General features: G+C 38.4%; 2 protein-coding genes across 7 annotated transcripts; one reads left to right on the top strand and one right to left on the bottom strand.

The window, feature by feature from the left end:
- Nucleotides 1-7,243: 7,243 nt before the first annotated feature.
- On the bottom strand, nt 7,244-14,143 carry Rad50 (DNA repair protein rad50). 4 transcript variants are annotated; one of them, XM_071711601.1, is made up of 18 exons: nt 14,017-14,143; nt 13,610-13,933; nt 12,756-12,902; nt 12,223-12,661; nt 12,004-12,158; nt 11,701-11,899; nt 11,379-11,602; nt 10,929-11,294; nt 10,736-10,856; nt 10,244-10,625; nt 9,954-10,159; nt 9,553-9,890; nt 8,880-9,299; nt 8,677-8,802; nt 8,281-8,553; nt 8,068-8,201; nt 7,852-7,983; nt 7,244-7,769 (listed from the first exon to the last, which is right to left on the bottom strand). In XM_071711601.1, exons 2-18 carry the CDS (start codon nt 13,838-13,840, stop codon nt 7,553-7,555), a joined length of 4,110 nt encoding a protein of 1,369 aa, XP_071567702.1. In that variant the 5' UTR covers nt 13,841-13,933; nt 14,017-14,143; the 3' UTR covers nt 7,244-7,552. The 4 variants fall into 4 exon arrangements, with proteins under 4 accessions (XP_071567702.1, XP_071567671.1, XP_071567681.1 ...); XM_071711570.1 differs by having other exon boundaries at nt 12,223-12,664; XM_071711580.1 differs by having other exon boundaries at nt 12,223-12,664; nt 14,024-14,140.
- A 146-nt stretch (nt 14,144-14,289) lies between these two features.
- Nucleotides 14,290-17,075, top strand: Tim23 (translocase of inner mitochondrial membrane 23). 3 transcript variants are annotated; one of them, XM_071711622.1, is made up of 5 exons: nt 14,290-14,576; nt 15,103-15,352; nt 15,430-15,599; nt 15,680-15,797; nt 16,959-17,075. In XM_071711622.1, exons 1-5 carry the CDS (start codon nt 14,504-14,506, stop codon nt 16,963-16,965), a joined length of 618 nt encoding a protein of 205 aa, XP_071567723.1. In that variant the 5' UTR covers nt 14,290-14,503; the 3' UTR covers nt 16,966-17,075. The 3 variants fall into 3 exon arrangements, 2 of the variants coding, with proteins under 2 accessions (XP_071567723.1, XP_071567714.1); XR_011718849.1 differs by having other exon boundaries at nt 14,292-14,576; nt 15,680-16,849; XM_071711613.1 differs by having other exon boundaries at nt 14,385-14,576; nt 15,680-15,803.
- Nucleotides 17,076-17,188: the final 113 nt, after the last annotated feature.

A 17,188-nucleotide genomic window follows, 5' to 3' on the forward strand; every position in this document is an offset into this window, starting at 1 on the left:
GTTTTCGGATATCTTAAAGTTGGGGGCTGGCGTTTTTTTCACCCCCTCTAACTCCTTAACCCTTTAGAAACAAACGATTTAAACGGAGGTACAAACGGGTACAAACGATTCTCCTTCGAATGGCGTTGGGCGTTTTCGGATATCTTAAAGTTGGGGGCTGGCGTTTTTTTCACCCCCTCTAACTCCTTAACCCTTTAGAAACAAACGATTTAAACGGAGGTACAAACGGGTACAAACGATTCTCCTTCGAATGGCGTTGGGCGTTTTCCGATATCTTAAAGTTGGGGGCTGGCGTTTTTTTCACCCCCTCTAACTCCTTAACCCTTTAGAAACAAACGATTTAAACGGAGGTACAAACGGGTACAAACGATTCTCCTTCGAATGGCGTTGGGCGTTTTCGGATATCTTAAAGTTGGGGGCTGACGTTTTTTTCACCCCCTCTAACTCCTTAACCCTTTAGAAACAAACGATTTAAACGGAGGTACAAACGGGTACAAACGATTCTCCTTCGAATGGCGTTGGGCGTTTTCCAATATCTTAAAGTTGGGGGCTGGCGTTTTTTTCACCCCCTCTAACTCCTTAACCCTTTAGAAACAAACGATTTAAACGGAGGTACAAACGGGTACAAACGATTCTCCTTCGAATGGCGTTGGGCGTTTTCGGATATCTTAAAGTTGGGGCTGACGTTTTTTTCACCCCCTCTAACTCCTTAACCCTTTAGAAACAAACGATTTAAACGGAGGTACAAACGGGTACAAACGATTCTCCTTCGAATGGCGTTGGGCGTTTTCGGATATCTTAAAGTTGGGGGCTGGCGTTTTTTTCACCCCCTCTAACTCCTTAACCCTTTAGAAACAAACGATTTAAACGGAGGTACAAACGGGTACAAACGATTCTCCTTCGAATGGCGTTGGCGTTTTCGATATCTTAAAGTTGGGCGCTGGCGTTTTTTTCACCCCCTCTAACTCCTTAACCCTTTAGAAACAAACGATTTAAACGGAGGTACAAACGGGTACAAACGATTCTCCTTCGAATGGCGTTGGGCGTTTTCGGATATCTTAAAGTTGGGGGCTGGACGTTTTTTTCACCCCCTCTAACTCCTTAACCCTTTAGAAACAAACGATTTAAACGGAGGTACAAACGGGTACAAACGATTCTCCTTCGAATGGCGTTGGGCGTTTTCCGATATCTTAAAGTTGGGGGCTGGCGTTTTTTTCACCCCCTCTAACTCCTTAACCCTTTAGAAACAAACGATTTAAACGGAGGTACAAACGGGTACAAACGATTCTCCTTCGAATGGCGTTGGGCGTTTTCCAATATCTTAAAGTTGGGGGCTGGCGTTTTTTTTCACCCCCTCTAACTCCTTAACCCTTTAGAAACAAACGATTTAAACGGAGGTACAAACGGGTACAAACGATTCTCCTTCGAATGGCGTTGGGCGTTTTCCAATATCTTAAAGTTGGGGGCTGGCGTTTTTTTCACCCCCTCTAACTCCTTAACCCTTTAGAAACAAACGATTTAAACGGAGGTACAAACGGGTACAAACGATTCTCCTTCGAATGGCGTTGGGCGTTTTCGGATATCTTAAAGTTGGGGGCTGGCGTTTTTTTCACCCCCTCTAACTCCTTAACCCTTTAGAAACAAACGATTTAAACGGAGGTACAAACGGGTACAAACGATTCTCCTTCGAATGGCGTTGGGCGTTTTCGGATATCTTAAAGTTGGGGGCTGGCGTTTTTTTCACCCCCTCTAACTCCTTAACCCTTTAGAAACAAACGATTTAAACGGAGGTACAAACGGGTACAAACGATTCTCCTTCGAATGGCGTTGGGCGTTTTCGATATCTTAAAGTTGGGGGCTGGCGTTTTTTTCACCCCCTCTAACTCCTTAACCCTTTAGAAACAAACGATTTAAACGGAGGTACAAACGGGTACAAACGATTCTCCTTCGAATGGCGTTGGGCGTTTTCGGATATCTTAAAGTTGGGGGCTGACGTTTTTTTCACCCCCTCTAACTCCTTAACCCTTTAGAAACAAACGATTTAAACGGAGGTACAAACGGGTACAAACGATTCTCCTTCGAATGGCGTTGGGCGTTTTCGGATATCTTAAAGTTGGGGCTGGCGTTTTTTTCACCCCCTCTAACTCCTTAACCCTTTAGAAACAAACGATTTAAACGGAGGTACAAACGGGTACAAACGATTCTCCTTCGAATGGCGTTGGGCGTTTTCGGATATCTTAAAGTTGGGGGCTGACGTTTTTTTCACCCCCTCTAACTCCTTAACCCTTTAGAAACAAACGATTTAAACGGAGGTACAAACGGGTACAAACGATTCTCCTTCGAATGGCGTTGGGCGTTTTCGGATATCTTAAAGTTGGGGGCTGACGTTTTTTTCACCCCCTCTAACTCCTTAACCCTTTAGAAACAAACGATTTAAACGGAGGTACAAACGGGTACAAACGATTCTCCTTCGAATGGCGTTGGGCGTTTTCTTAATATCTTAAAGTTGGGGGCTGACGTTTTTTTCACCCCCTCTAACTCCTTAACCCTTTAGAAACAAACGATTTAAACGGAGGTACAAACGGGTACAAACGATTCTCCTTCGAATGGCGTTGGGCGTTTTTTAATATCTTAAAGTTGGGCGCTGGCGTTTTTTTCACCCCCTCTAACTCCTTAACCCTTTAGAAACAAACGATTTAAACGGAGGTACAAACGGGTACATACGATTCTCCTTCGAATGGCGTTGGGCGTTTTCCAATATCTTAAAGTTGGGCGCTGGCGTTTTTTTCACCCCCTCTAACTCCTTAGCCTTTTAGAAACAAACGATTTAAACGGAGGTACAAACGGGTACAAACGATTCTCCTTCGAATGGCGTTGGACGTTTTCTGATATCTTAAAGTTGGGTGCTGGCGTTTTTTTCACCCCCTCTAACTCCGTAACCCTTTAGAAACAAACGATTTAAACGGAGGTACAAACGGGTACATACGATTCTCCTTCGAATGGCGTTGGGCGTTTTCTGATATCTTAAAGTTGGGCGCTGGCGTTTTTTTCACCCCCTCTAATATACCTATACCTTAACGTATACATATATTTATATAATATAATCAAATTAAATAAATATGGTATAATTATAAATTTAATTAATATTATATCCTTGTGTTTTGAATTTATATGTATATATATAGTCAAAATTTTTTCTCTCTCTCTTAGATTCTTTCTTTCTCAAAATTAATAAATAATGCATCGTTTGAAATACAATTTCCAAATGAATTAGGATTTCTCGCGGGAAATATTTCCACGTAAAAAAATTTCGCTGCGCTGACAAGTTACGCTATATTCCTATCGCGCTGTATGGGACCTGACGGACGCGAAATCCAGAACGAGAAATCGACCGACCGGCGGATGGACGATCGGTGTCGAATTTGATGAATCTAGTTTGTTAAACCGCGAGCGGGATTCGAGCCGAGCCGTGGGTGGGGGCGGGGCTCGCGAGGGGTGTGACGAGGGTAAGAAAAATGACCGGCCGGAAGAGGAGATCCTTTACCGGTGGAATTCGAGTGTCAATCCATATCCCCCTTTTTCCTCTGATCCCTTTTATCCTCGGGGACTTGGTCATAGGCGTGCGAGGGCGGGCCGATAGGAAACGGAAAAGAAAAGTGGCGTCTGATCTCGGAAGAGGATGTAACGCGCGAGGAGTAACAAGATCGTGAAGGATGAAGACGAGAGCGAAATTACATCCGGGAAACCAGGCGACGTCATCGATATTGACTTCGCCGTTTACTTATTGAATTCACTTTGACGCGTTGCTAAATATCTGAAATAAAATAAGCGAAATGAAATTGGAGACAGCGTGACGCGTTACGAGTCGTAATATCAAAATGGCTTAAAGTTTGTTTAAAATCTTGAGAATTATAATAAATCCTAAATTATATAATATTATATTATATATAACACACTATATATAAATCTTGATGTTTATAATATATATTAATTCTTTATTTTTTTTATGTTACCGCGATTGAATTTGCGCTTAAATTTTACGACAAAATAAATTCCGGTCTCGAAAGTGTATCGCGAAGACAGATATATCGCGAATCTCGTTGCGCGCCTCGAAGCGAGCTTGAATCAGGATCAAATGGAGATACTCGGAGCCTGTCGGGCGCGTCTAACATCCGCATCGATATTGCGGCGCGACGTCGAAGAGGGTAATTGATATCGTTGAATCCGATCGGGATTGCGTTTTCAAGCTTTGACGCGGGGGAAGATCAGTGCGCGGGTTCGATGCATTCGCGTTAATCTCGATAACTCGATCACGTCTTTCTTCTCCTCGTTGTCTGTCCGGGATTATTTCAGGCTCGATTTTCCGCCGAAATCGCGTACACTTCGACTCTCACCTCGATTACACTACGTTCTTCCGTTCTTTATTTTTTTTCGCCGACGAATACGCTGCTCGCGTACAATACTTCCCCAACTCCGATCGGGATAGATCTACATTATTATTATTTTTTGTAACGTGTAAACGCGTCTCGGAAAATGTAACCCGCGACAAAATTCCTAATTCGTTTTTTATTAGTGGTACTTTCGATAAGGACTTCTTATTCGCTGAGAATATGGGCTCAAACTTTATAATCACCGTTCTTTGTAGCGCATTTTACACACGAATGACTGTCCTTGTCACTTTTTCTTAAAGATATCGTATCGGATATGATAATCTCGCGGAGTTTGAGGGCCCTTCTATCGCCGATCCAAGCACTTTCCGCGCCCTATGCACGCCCGCCCCTTGCTGTCTCATGGGCGATGCAGACCGCTCCGCGGAATTCTTTGAAAAACTACTTCGTAAAATTGGGGACGCGGCACGAGAAGGGAAGGAACGAGAGGCGGCCGAATGAATAATAAATACGGTTATCGTTTAGTTGATATTTTGAAGAGGGGGCGCGGACGGAAATTCCCCGCCTGCCTTTCCTCTCCTCGCCGAGGGATCGGAGTGAGAAAGGGATCAAAGCGGATCGGAGATGAAGGCCAGGGGAGATCCGTCCTCTCGTTACATTTCTGCGCTTCAATTGCTCGAGATAGCCCGGCCGCGAATCACACGGGCGGCGCGGGCGGCGCGGCGTATCGATAGCGCGCAACAATATCAATCACAATATTATTAAACCGAGAGCGTTAAAGCTTTTAGTGTAATCGTATTACGAGCATTGTTGCGAGGTCGGATGTTTCGTTGTTTCTCGCGGAGAAAACAATGAAACAATTCGCGAAAGAAGAGCGAAAACAAGATGGAAATAGTTATAAAATCATTATAATGGATATCACGACAATATCCGAACTTATTATAAGCATTAAAGAAAATCATTAGGGATGTTGGATCAGTGGAACTTGAGCAAGATGAAAGAAACGCATAAATTCCTTCGCCAAACATTTTGTTTTCATTGAAGTATAATATTGAAGAAAATCATTAGGGATGCTAGGTGAAAAGAACTGACTGGGCGAGATGAAAGAAACGCGTAAAGAGCTGCTGAACATTTCGTCTTTATTTTTTTCGGTATTAGACTTATTAATATAGAGTTTTATATGTATAACTCTATATTAAATTTATGTGTATAGTATTATATTTATATTATATTTAATAGAGTTATATAAAACAATATACTAAATAATATATTAAATTATATCGACTATGTATCTTAATTCGTGAGCCTCGAGATCCATAACGAAAACGCATCGGGGGTAGTTTCGCTCTCTCCGGTGTAGGATGGCCGGGCGATGGAGCGGCTAATAACGATAACGATGCCAGAAACGATAATAGAGTTGGGGGTTTCCGCGGTTTCCACGGCTCTCCCAGGGCGCTGATTGCTGGAACTGGTGCGGCGCTCGGTTTCGCCGTCGGGATGCATGCGAATGCATTCGGGCATTCAGCGCGACGGCGAACGCCGTCTCTCGCCCGGCAATCTGCTACCGCGCTGCCGCCCGCCGAAATGCAAACCCCCGATGCACTAATTTAAATGCAGGACATCCCAACCCCAATCGAATCTAATCTGAGGTCAATTTTTATTTTACGTAACGAACCCGCCCCATCTTTCTCCTCTCTCCGTTTAATTCTTGGAGCAATTTCCAGACAATCCTTTTTAAAAAATTAACATTTTTAATTTAAAGAAATATATTTGTTTCATAATTTTCTGGAAGTTGTATTTAAGAAGAGAAATATAAACGTAATGTGGAAAAATACCAAAGTAACGAGATGATAATAATTAAAAATGTAAATGTCCGTTAAGAGAAGAAAAGGAAAGTAGGGGGAACGTTAATGAAAGGAAAGGAGGTCCAAAGGCCTCCCCGTCGCCGTCGCCGTCGCCTCGGCCTCGACGATGTATGCGCGCGGCGAGCGCGGGCGCAGATGGAGGCCGTAACGAGTACACAATGCGATGCAAATTGGTTAGACTCGGTATGCCGCGCCGGGCCAGTCAATCGCCCGGTCGGTTGCCTCCAGTCGCGGCGGTATCGCGCGATGGTATTACTAACATCGCTATTCTATTATGACGTTACGACTACCCGAGCAGCAGCAGCAGCAGCAGCAGCCCATTACGATGCCGGCTCCCTCCCCCAGGCACTCGATTCGCGATAACTCGTTAACTATAGCGGTCATCGAGACTCTCGCCGGAGAGAGACAATACTGGAATGCCCGCCCGCGGCCGACTTCCCGATTGATTCTCGTTACACCGCGTTCGACCGATTCTCCCGTTTCAATTGGCGGTCCCAAGTTGGAAACTCGGCGCTTTTTAACGTCCCTGACGATACCCCCTTCGAGATATCCTAATTGTAAAGCTCCGATAGTATTATTTACATTCCCGGCAATTTAGTATAAAAATAAATTGTATAAAATTTTTTTTAAATCTTGGTGTGAGAATATTAATGTCACGTTTGTGATAAGAATCATCACGTCAATTAGAAAAAATTTACGGCTCTTCTTTTAATGATTCAATTAGGACGCAATGAGAAAATGTCGAATTCTATTGTTATCAGATTCAAAAAATCAACACTTCTCGAGCATGCCAAATGTTACTCCAAATTTATTATTTTCTTTCTTTATCTCGGCTCATTATATTAATTTCCTTGAGAAATCTTTCTTGTGAAATTTCTTTGTATAATAGTCGTATAATTGCACTATAACTATACTTAAATATTAATTTAAAACATCAATATTTTTGAAGATGAAACACGAAACTTATAATAACATATACAATTCAATATCTTAAATCTGAAAATTAAATTTATTTAATAAATCAACACTACATCTCCTTTGGAGTCATTACAAAATAATTTTCATATTCTTATCATATTACTTGAGGTATTTTTAGCACATAACTTTTGTTTAGATATTTCTTTCATAATACACACTAACATGTTACGAATATACTGTATAAATTACAGGAACATTATCATATAAAAAATAAAATATATATTATATAAAAAAATACATATAATGTATATATGTATGTATATGTTATATAAACGAAATATATATGTTTGATATAAAAAACGGAACGTGTATTTTAAATTACTAGGTGAAGCAATACTTCTTTTTAGCTGGCGGTCTATTATCTTCGTTGTCATCCAGATTGTATCTCTTTTTACTCGCTGTATCTCTAGATGAACCACTGGTCGACTCTTGAATCGCATTAGCTCGCTCTTCATCGTCAGTTTCATCTTCATCCTTAATGTGCAATAGAGAACTCATAGGCTCGTTGAAGGCAGAGCGCTTTACCGCGGTCATCCCGCTATGAAAAAGAGTTCAGCTCATTATTTCTAACAGTCTAATTTTTTACAAACAAAAAAAACACGTGTTCTCATATTACGTACTTGTGCTTACGATAAAGCTCGTGGAATTGCTTGTTATTATTCAAATTGGCAAGCTTCTGTAGGAACTTTTCATCGTGGCTGATTATAATCAACTGGAAATTCTTCTGATGTTTTGCTCGCAACTCGACCACTCTGCAACACATATGCGTTACATTACGTCATTTATAGTTATTCGATTATTTTAAATGATTGTCCCTAACAAAAATGCATACGTACTTAGTTAACGTATCCGCTAAACTGTTCGCGTTTTCTTCATCCAGATTTGTCGTTGGTTCGTCTAACGCGAGAATGCCGCAATTCTTGCAGAACGTTTCTGCCAAAGCGAGTCTTATAATTATCGACGCCAATACCTGTGAAAAATTCGGATATTAATTGTAATGTGTGTGCATTTCACTGATCATGTGTGCTAATTGCCCGAATACCAATTACCTTCTGTCCAGCGCTGCAACGTCCTCTCATATCCATTTTACATCCATGTTTAGTTTGAACCAATCTGTAGTTGTAGTTCCTTCTGTTGGCTCCTTGGTCTGTAGGTTCCGTGCAGATCTCTATGCTGCTTGTATCCGTGCCCTTGTAAACGTGCTTCCACAGCTTTCTCATTATCGTATTGACCGTCGACATACGCTCCTCGTGGTATTCGATCATCGCGGTATCCAATATTTTGTTGTAAGCTTTCAGATTAGTTATAGTATCTTCTTGAACCTAGTAAAAATGCAAGTCAGATGTAATATTCAAAATCACAATTAGCATTTTCAATCACTGTAACAAGCCGATATAAAAGATATTATAACGTATATTATATTTCGTATATAAAATAATACTTACTGTTAATTCAATGCACTTGTTAGTATAATTCTGACGAGCTGATCGGTATTCCTCTTTTCGTAATTCATGCGTGTACTGTTTGATTACTCTCTCCAACTCTTCCTGATTTCCCACCGCTACATTCCTCTAAAAATGCGATTGAGCAAATCGTTAATTAATATAAATGTATAAATCTTAAAAACAAGTTATAACATGTTACTTACTTGTCGAAGTAATGTTTGCTTCTCGTTTTCCAATTGCTCCCATTTCTTCATCATTTCCTTATAATCCATATTTTTCAGTTTTTCGTTCAATTTTCTGTATTGCTCTCTCAAGATTTCTAGCGTTTCCTTAATTTTACGTAGCGTCATATTGTCAAGTAAATCTCGCTTTTTAATTTCTTGAGAGGCAATGTCCTCCTTCAACTTGCTTATCGTTTGCTCTACGTCGTTTTTCTTGTCCATAAGTTCCGTTAGCGAGTTCTTGTAAGTCTCTATCTCGCGCTCGTAGTTTGCGAGTTTCTCGAGTACATTGCTATTGACAAAAGAATTGACCTCGTCCGATATTTTATCCAAATCAGACAAACGTTTGGCATTTTCGGACACTGATTTTCTATCGGCTTCTTGCTTTTGCCAGTTCTCAGTCTGTAAAAAAAAAAAAATCTCAACCTTTTACGTCCCAAATGCTCGCGTACGATATTCTTAATTTATTTTATTAACAATTATCCCATTCGTAGATATTATGAAAAGTAAAACTTGGACCGGTATTTATAAGTCAGATTTTATTTCTAGATTGTCTTAAGTAATATCTTAAGATGCTAACACGACTCTGATTGGTTTACGACATCTCAAGATTATACTTAAGACGGTCTTTAATGTAAGAACCGACTATGAATACCTTGGTCTTTTCCAACTGCCGACTTCTGGAATCCAATTGAGTCTCAGCATGTGCCAAATCCTTCCGTAGTTTCTCCACCGTTTCTCCTACGGTAATTTCTCGCGCGTACAAGTCATCCTGCTTATCCTTCAAATGTTTCAATTTCTGCATATCAGAATGTATTTTTAATTGCTCCTCGTGTAAACCATTATACGTCGCTCTAGCGTCCTGCAATCTCTCGGTATGCTTGCTCAATTTGATTTGCAATGCATCAATATTATTACGAATTTCTTTAAGAGATGTTTTCAAAGACTCTCGCTGTGCCTGCGCTTCTTCTATAGTCCTTTCGGTCTTAACTCCTATATATAGAAAGAAACATCAATTGATGATCATAAATTATTGAAATATCAAAACAACATTACCAGCATTGGCCATTTGAATTTCCAAGTTTCTAACTGCTCTCTTCGATTGCTGTATTTCATCTATGCACCGATCCCAGAATTTAATATCACCGATCATATTTTTATACAGTAACAACTTCTTCTCAGGCTCTGCCTTCGACGCTTCTAGATCCTTAACGGCCATTTTCGACTGCGCCACGCCGTTCTTCATCTTCTTTAACTTTTCCCTAAATGAACGAAAAGTATATTAAAATTTATAACTTTAAAAGTCTCAAGTTTTATTAATATAATATACAATTAAGCTCGCTCACTCTAATACTTTCAAGTCATTTTCTTCACATTGAATAACTTTTTCAACAATAGGTTTCAATTGCAACATATTATCATATTTTTCCTGTTCTGTCGCTAGTTCTCGCTCACACAACTTTAAACGATCAGGTTGATTACGTATTATGTCGCTTTCAATTTCTTTTATTAAATCTGCAACTTTATTTTGCTCCTCAAAATTTCTATGACACAAAGGGCAACAAGGATCCTTAACGGATAATTTTTTGACATAGTCCTTGTAGGCTGTAGCTTGATAAGCATAGATTCCTCTCTTGTCCTGAAGATCTTTTACTTTAGTAGATTGCAGTAACAAAGTCTCATCGAACTCTTTATAATCGCACACTGTAGATATCTTCTCTTTATCGTCTAAAAAAGAACAAAATTTTATGTTACAATTAATTAGAAAAATTTTATAAATTTATTACGATTATAAAAAGTACATATATATATATATATATATATATAGAATTTCTTACTGCGCAGTTCTATCGTCTTTTTCTTAATGTCGGATTCTATATGCCGTACTGTTGTCTCAAGAGCAGTAGTTTTACGTTCTTGCGATTGAATCTCTCGCGTTAACGAATTTGTTTCTTTTTCCTGAAATTTACGATCACAGTAAGATTTCACATACAAACACACACATACATAAGTGAAAAATTAATCACATACCAATTTCTGATGAACACGTTCCAAAGTATCTTTCAATTTCGTTTCTTCTAATTCTTGAATATTTAACAATACTTTGATGCTATCTCCGTGCTTTTTCTTCAAATTCTCCAGCTCGTCTTCCTTAGCTTGTAATGCAGACTTTTTTAATTCAAATTCCGCCGTTAACGAGCTTAATTTATGCAAAGAAGAAATTTCGTCGTCGATCGCGCTTAAACTTGCTTCAATCTTATCCCTGGATTTTATCTTGTCTCCAATATCAGCTTTAACGGAATTTACATCCAGTGAGTTGCTAAGTTCGTCAATTCTTTGCTTTGCCGTTTGAAGTTTTTGTTCGAGGGACTTTAACTTATTTCCCGCTGCACCAATCTAAAGTAAAAAAAATCGATATAAATTAATTCTTTAATAACTAAATATTTCTATTATAAGAATTCTTAATGAGATATTATTAACCTGTGTTATCTGCTTTCGAATTGCGTCTATTTCGTCTCTTATCTCTGTTACTTCGTTTTCTTTAAGAACTTTCTCCGATTCGATCTTCGAATAATTGCTACGCAGCTTATCAACTTCCTTCTGTAATTCTTTTTCCTCTCTTTGCATGGTCAATCTATTTTCCTCTACCTGTTTTTCTAATGTCCGCATCTTTTCTTCCAATCTTTTTGTACGAGCCTTCACCTCTGCACAAAAAATTTTTTGCATGATTTAGCAATACAGAGAGAAAAAGAATGAAGCAATTTAATTTCGACAAATTACTTGAAATTGAGTTTATAAGTACCTATTTCAGATACATCTGATTCCACCGCGTCAAAATTCCAAGCTTTCAGTGCGTCATTTAGCAATTGATTGCGACGAACCATTCTTTTTTCATGATCTTTTACTTGTTGTTTCAATGTGCCTACCGTTTCCCTTCGTGTTGCTAAAATATTCGAGATCCTATTTCCCTTCTCGGAGATACCTTTGACCTCGGCTTCATTCTGGAAGCAATAAACCAATATGTAATATATACGAAGATACTAGTAGCCATAGTATCTATTTATATGTACAAAGATACTAGTAGCCATAGTATATCTATTTATACCTCTTTAATTTCAAAGTTTTTTTCCTTCAGTGTAGAGTCATATGATTCCACAAGCTCCTTTAATTCCTCTGTCGTTCCATCAAAGATGTTTTTTATGGTTTCCTTCAGTTTGTCATATCGATCCTTATGCATATTGTATTCCATCTTCTTTTTCTCTGGGGAAAAAAAGAACGGTTTTGTCTCTTTATCTGTATATTAACGAATTTTTGTTCAACTTACCTTCCTCACTCTGGACATTCTTATATTCCGAATGAAATTGCTGCACTTCTTCAAGCTTTTGTTTCACGGGGTCGAGTTGTTTATCAATATCGCTTATTTTCTCCTTTGCGGTATCCAACCTTTTCTTTTGATCCTTGAGTTTATTCTCTTTATCCTCTACTTCGGCGACTAATACTTTGAAAGTCTTTTTCTCTGCCGTTAGACTTCGAATATCGCTTTGTAACTCTTTTTGAAGCTTTAAAATGGTATCCAAGGCTTTGCTAAATCTAGTACTGTTAAATATATCATCAAATCTCTGTTTTAACGTTTGCCCTGAGTCAAATGGCCAATTAAGCTCGTCTTGGTGGCAAAATATGACATAATTCAGGATCGATTTTGAAACGCCCAACACCGCACCAATTTCCTCATCAACGTTAGCACATCGACTGGTTATCGAGTTCTTCTGATAGGCAAATAAAATAATTGAAATAAAAGAATTCAAATAAAACAATCTACAAAACTAGACAGTAAATATTTCAAAGTAGACCATTCACCTTTTTCTTATCTCTGCTTATTGTAGTCAAAGTACTGTCGAGAGTTTTAAAACTCCTTTTCCCTCCTTTCGACAACTCAATTGTTCTGACTACTATATAGCTTTTACCTTCAGAATCGACTATTTCAGCCATGACCTTGCCTCTCACCTACGACAATAAATCTGTCTTTATTCCTAACACCCTTTAGAATATTTAAATAATAAGAAATACTTAATGATCACAAAAGTAAAAAATCCAAAAGATAGAAGGCTCACTCAAGCCGGATAATTGAAGATTTAATATGTATTCTAATTTTGCTATAAAAGAGCAATAATGGTTCCAATCTAAATTCTTATATATCCAAATTATTTGATTATCTAACATTATATGCAAAGGATAAAGTAAATATAAGAGGCAAGTAAGATCCAACGCCAAACGTGAAACAAAAGTTATATAGTAAGGTAAATCTCTTAAAATAACAATTACAAATGTTTCGAGCATAAAGTTTAGACTCTCTTCAGTTATAATGCTAGAGTAGAATAACTGCATTCATAAGTTTGTACACACTGAAGACAGTCTAAACTTTAAGACTAAAATGTTTGTAATTATAATTTTAAGCGATTTATCTTACTGTGTGATATAACTTTTGCTTTACCATCGACGTTGGTTCTCACTTGTTTCTTATATTTACTTTGATTGTATATCTGAAGAGCTTCAATTTTTGTATAATTATATACATATATATATATATATATATAAAATTATGAATATATCACTTAGTATATATAGAAATATCGCAAGCATAATGCAACCGAGAGAGTAGACAAATATACAAACAGTATGTAATAAACATTGTATAATTGCAGCTGTCGTACCGAGCCGGTCGTTGTCAGCATAGGATCATGTATGAAGGACTTCCCTTTGTCCGAGCCCGGTGGAAACTCGCTGGTCATAGCATACTTGAGTGCCTCTATGATGGTCGTCTTCCCCGTGCCGTTTGGGCCCAGGATAAGAGTCAACGGGCAGGAGAAGCGTATCAACGCGTCATCGTTATCGTCGCCGAAATTACGTATGCCGCGAACCGACAGCCGCCGTATTTTGGACATGTTGGTCGGTTGCCTTTCCTAATCGAGCGACGCAGTACAGCCGCGCCCGATATCCTTCGAAATGGCCTCTGACGCGATTCTCTGTTCCTGCAACTAGAATCGACGTTCGTTTTACGTCTAATCGGACGTTGAGGTGACGACACACGCGCGAGAATTGGAAAACCGATTTTACGTACTACCTACGTGTGCGAGAGACGAATCCGGAAGGTTCGAAGGTACTCGAGATAAAACGCGCCAAATGCATACGCAGCACGAAGCACGTTGTGGAAGGGATGCGCTTAACGGTGCGTTCCGAAATATCCTGAAAAATGCTACTGAAAATCTATAGCATACGTAACGTGAACTATAGATTTTCAGCCTTGTCGGCTAGATTTTGGAACGCACTTAAATGTGTTCGTTTGTTTTCCACTTCCGACCGTCTCGTCCCCATTTGTCGAATGGCTGAAGTTTGTATTGGCCGCAAGAAGAAAGGACTCTTGTGAAAACGAAGAAGAACAGACCTGTCTAATAACACTTCCACGGACGATTACGTCATTTCCGACCCGGCGTTCTCGGCATATTCAGCCCGCCGCCTCCGATGCTGCGTGCTGGTGCTGTTCTGCGCGGTCGTCCGAGTCTCGTGTTCCGACGAGGAGGCCACAGTTTTCAAATTGTCTTGACAAAATGATAGACTTTCGCATGAATTCGGGGAGTGCCGACGCCGACAATGGGGGATACAGCAACACCAATATACCGGGTAAGTTAAAGGGTCTCGAGTACTGCACGGATATTTTTGGAGCCGTTCCAAACTTTTTTTCATCGCGGTCTTGTCGACCTTTTTCTTTTCTTCGTGAATAACAGAAAGTTTCTTTGGACATTGATAAGCAGGGCGTCGACTACAATGTAATTATGTATCTCCTAAAATTGTATCGCGGATGATTACTCGCTCATTTAATTATTTGAGTCCACAACGAGGTGCGTTCCTAACCTCCTTGTTGCGCCTACGAATCTACAGTCATAGTTTCTTTTTTTAAATATCAATGACAATTATAATTATAAGACTGTCGAGAAGGTATATATTGCGTCAATGTAAGTCGATGAAGAATGAAGGCCGGCACCTGTTTCAGAAAAGTAAAAATAATCTTTCTCGTTACATAAAAGATGCATGCGAGAGCAGTTTAAATAATAATTGCAGTTGATGAGATACAAACGTATTATGAAGGATAAATAAGTTCACATCTTACGTTGCTTATACGTTAAGACACTTAATTTTATCTTTTTAGTCACCTCGCAACAGGGTTTGGCTTCGCTCAGCCCGTATTTGAATTTTGATCCATCATACCTTCCCGTCAGTCAGCCGGAATTTATATTCCCCGACGGCGCCGTGAAGCAGAGGGGCCGCTTCGAGTTAGCTTTCAGTCAAATTGGAGCTGCGTGCATAGCGGGGGCAGGGATCGGCGGCGCGTCGGGTTTGTACAGAGGCATCAAGGCAACGTCTATCGCTGGCGAGACAGGCAAACTCAGGAGAACACAGTGCGTCTTCGTCTTTTGCATTCCTATCTTTTGACGACTTGAAAAATTGTACATCGTGTTGTATCTTTTCCTTCTAGATTGATCAATTATGTTATGAAGGGTGGTGCCAGTATGGCAAATTCGCTCGGTGTGATGATGATAATGTATACCTGCGCTGGAATAGGTCTGACTTGGTTAAGAGGAACCGACGACAGTTTGAATACAGTAGCTGCAGCTGCTACAAGCGCTACGATATTTAGATCGCCTGGTATGAAGCGTGATCCTGTGCATGTACATGTTATTGAATTTATTAGAATAAAGTATGACATGTATTGATTTTTATTTTAGCCGGGATCAGGAAAGCTGGTATCGCGGGTGCTGTTGCGGCAGGAGTTGCAGTGATGTACTGTGCCTGGAATAACGGAGGCTTACCGTTGCATCGTGTGAATAGATGGAAACATGCGGCGTAAGAGTGTGTACATATTTTAGCAAAAGGTTTAGTTAAATTACAATTATTTCAAATATTTTTGCCGTATATTTCATTGCTGCTACTGCTGCAGCAGTCAGTCACATAGACACACAGCATTGTTATAATGTTTAAAAAGTTGGATTTTACAAATTTACAAGCTACATTTATATATCTAAAAGGTACCGTAATAAGAGCAGATACTAAAAACATGTATATTATTTAAAATGTTAAGATTTGAAGTAAAATTGTACAGAAAGATATAATTTACAAAATGCTGTCTTACTGAATTTAGGTAATGCAACGTGAAATTAAAATGTACAAATGTTCATTCATTAAGAGTTTCATTTACTTCTGTTGATACCGGTGTCTTCTCTATAGAATTTTATAGTTTTAATATACCTACATATACATATATACATATTTTTTAGCATATGTATATATTTAAATATATATTTTTATTATATATATATATATATATATATATATATATATATATATGTATAATAAATAAATATATATAGGCTCTACATTGCGTAAAAGTATTTTAAGCAGGAACTTATAATTGAATTCTAGAAATAGATAATTATTAAATTCAATAAAAGGTTAGATAACTATAAGGTAATTTAAATTGATCAAATTAGACTTAATACTGTTACTAATTTATGATATTTTATCACTGCATATATTAAATTTTATATAATTTAAAATATATAATAAGAATATTTTATATAATTTATATATTAAATGTTATAATTGAATAATGCGATAATTTAAAATTTTGTTGATTGAGATCGAGATTTATAACTGTTACTATACATAACTACATAACAATATCTTTTTACACAGTAAAAAATATCGTTATTGTATGAAAAATATGTATAATACACATGTATAACACATTAGATTAATAATAGTGAAGTGAAATGATTTGAGAATTTTATTTGTTCAAATTTAGAGAAATCTCCCTTGTCTCCAATTCATTCAGTACGGTGCTTTCGCAAATAAATTATTTTCCAACATGAACTGAGCCCAAGCTTCTATTTTTGCAAGTTAGTTTCAACGCGCTATAAATGAGGTGTCAAGTGGCAGTTAATTTCACGCAGGAGTACCAAGTTTAGTAAATATTCTAATGTTATTTCTCGTTCTTTCTTTTTGCAGGTTATAACAAATTGACCTCCATAAAAGACCTCATAAAAGATCTCCGATGCGTTTTCATACCTTCACGTTACCTTGTACATAGAAAAACTTATCGACGCAAATAAATTATTAAAGGAATCTTAGAACAAGTAAATTATTGAAGCCAACACCGTATGTGTACCTTTAAATAAACGGACTGATGTAACATATGCGTACATTTACGATATTATATCGAATAACAGTAAACTTTA

The sequence above is a fragment of the Temnothorax nylanderi genome, unplaced genomic scaffold (genome assembly GCF_030848795.1).
Source record: "Temnothorax nylanderi isolate EJ_2023f unplaced genomic scaffold, tnyl_v1.0 TNYL_tig0005_pilon, whole genome shotgun sequence".
NCBI classification, from domain to species: Eukaryota; Metazoa; Arthropoda; class Insecta; order Hymenoptera; family Formicidae; genus Temnothorax; species Temnothorax nylanderi.

Coding starts and splice junctions, on each gene's coding strand:
- Rad50 (XM_071711570.1), bottom strand. CDS start 13,840: ATGTCCAAAATACGGCGGCTGTCGGTTCGCGGCATACGTAATTTCGGC. Junction 11,900..12,003: donor AAAACTTTGAAATTAAAGAG/GTATAAATAGAT, acceptor TATTGCTTCCAG/AATGAAGCCGAGGTCAAAGG. Junction 11,295..11,378: donor TTCGAAAGCAGATAACACAG/GTTAATAATATC, acceptor TTTTTACTTTAG/ATTGGTGCAGCGGGAAATAA.
- Tim23 (XM_071711622.1), top strand. CDS start 14,504: ATGATAGACTTTCGCATGAATTCGGGGAGTGCCGACGCCGACAATGGG. Junction 14,577..15,102: donor CAGCAACACCAATATACCGG/GTAAGTTAAAGG, acceptor TTATCTTTTTAG/TCACCTCGCAACAGGGTTTG. Junction 15,353..15,429: donor GGCAAACTCAGGAGAACACA/GTGCGTCTTCGT, acceptor TTTTCCTTCTAG/ATTGATCAATTATGTTATGA.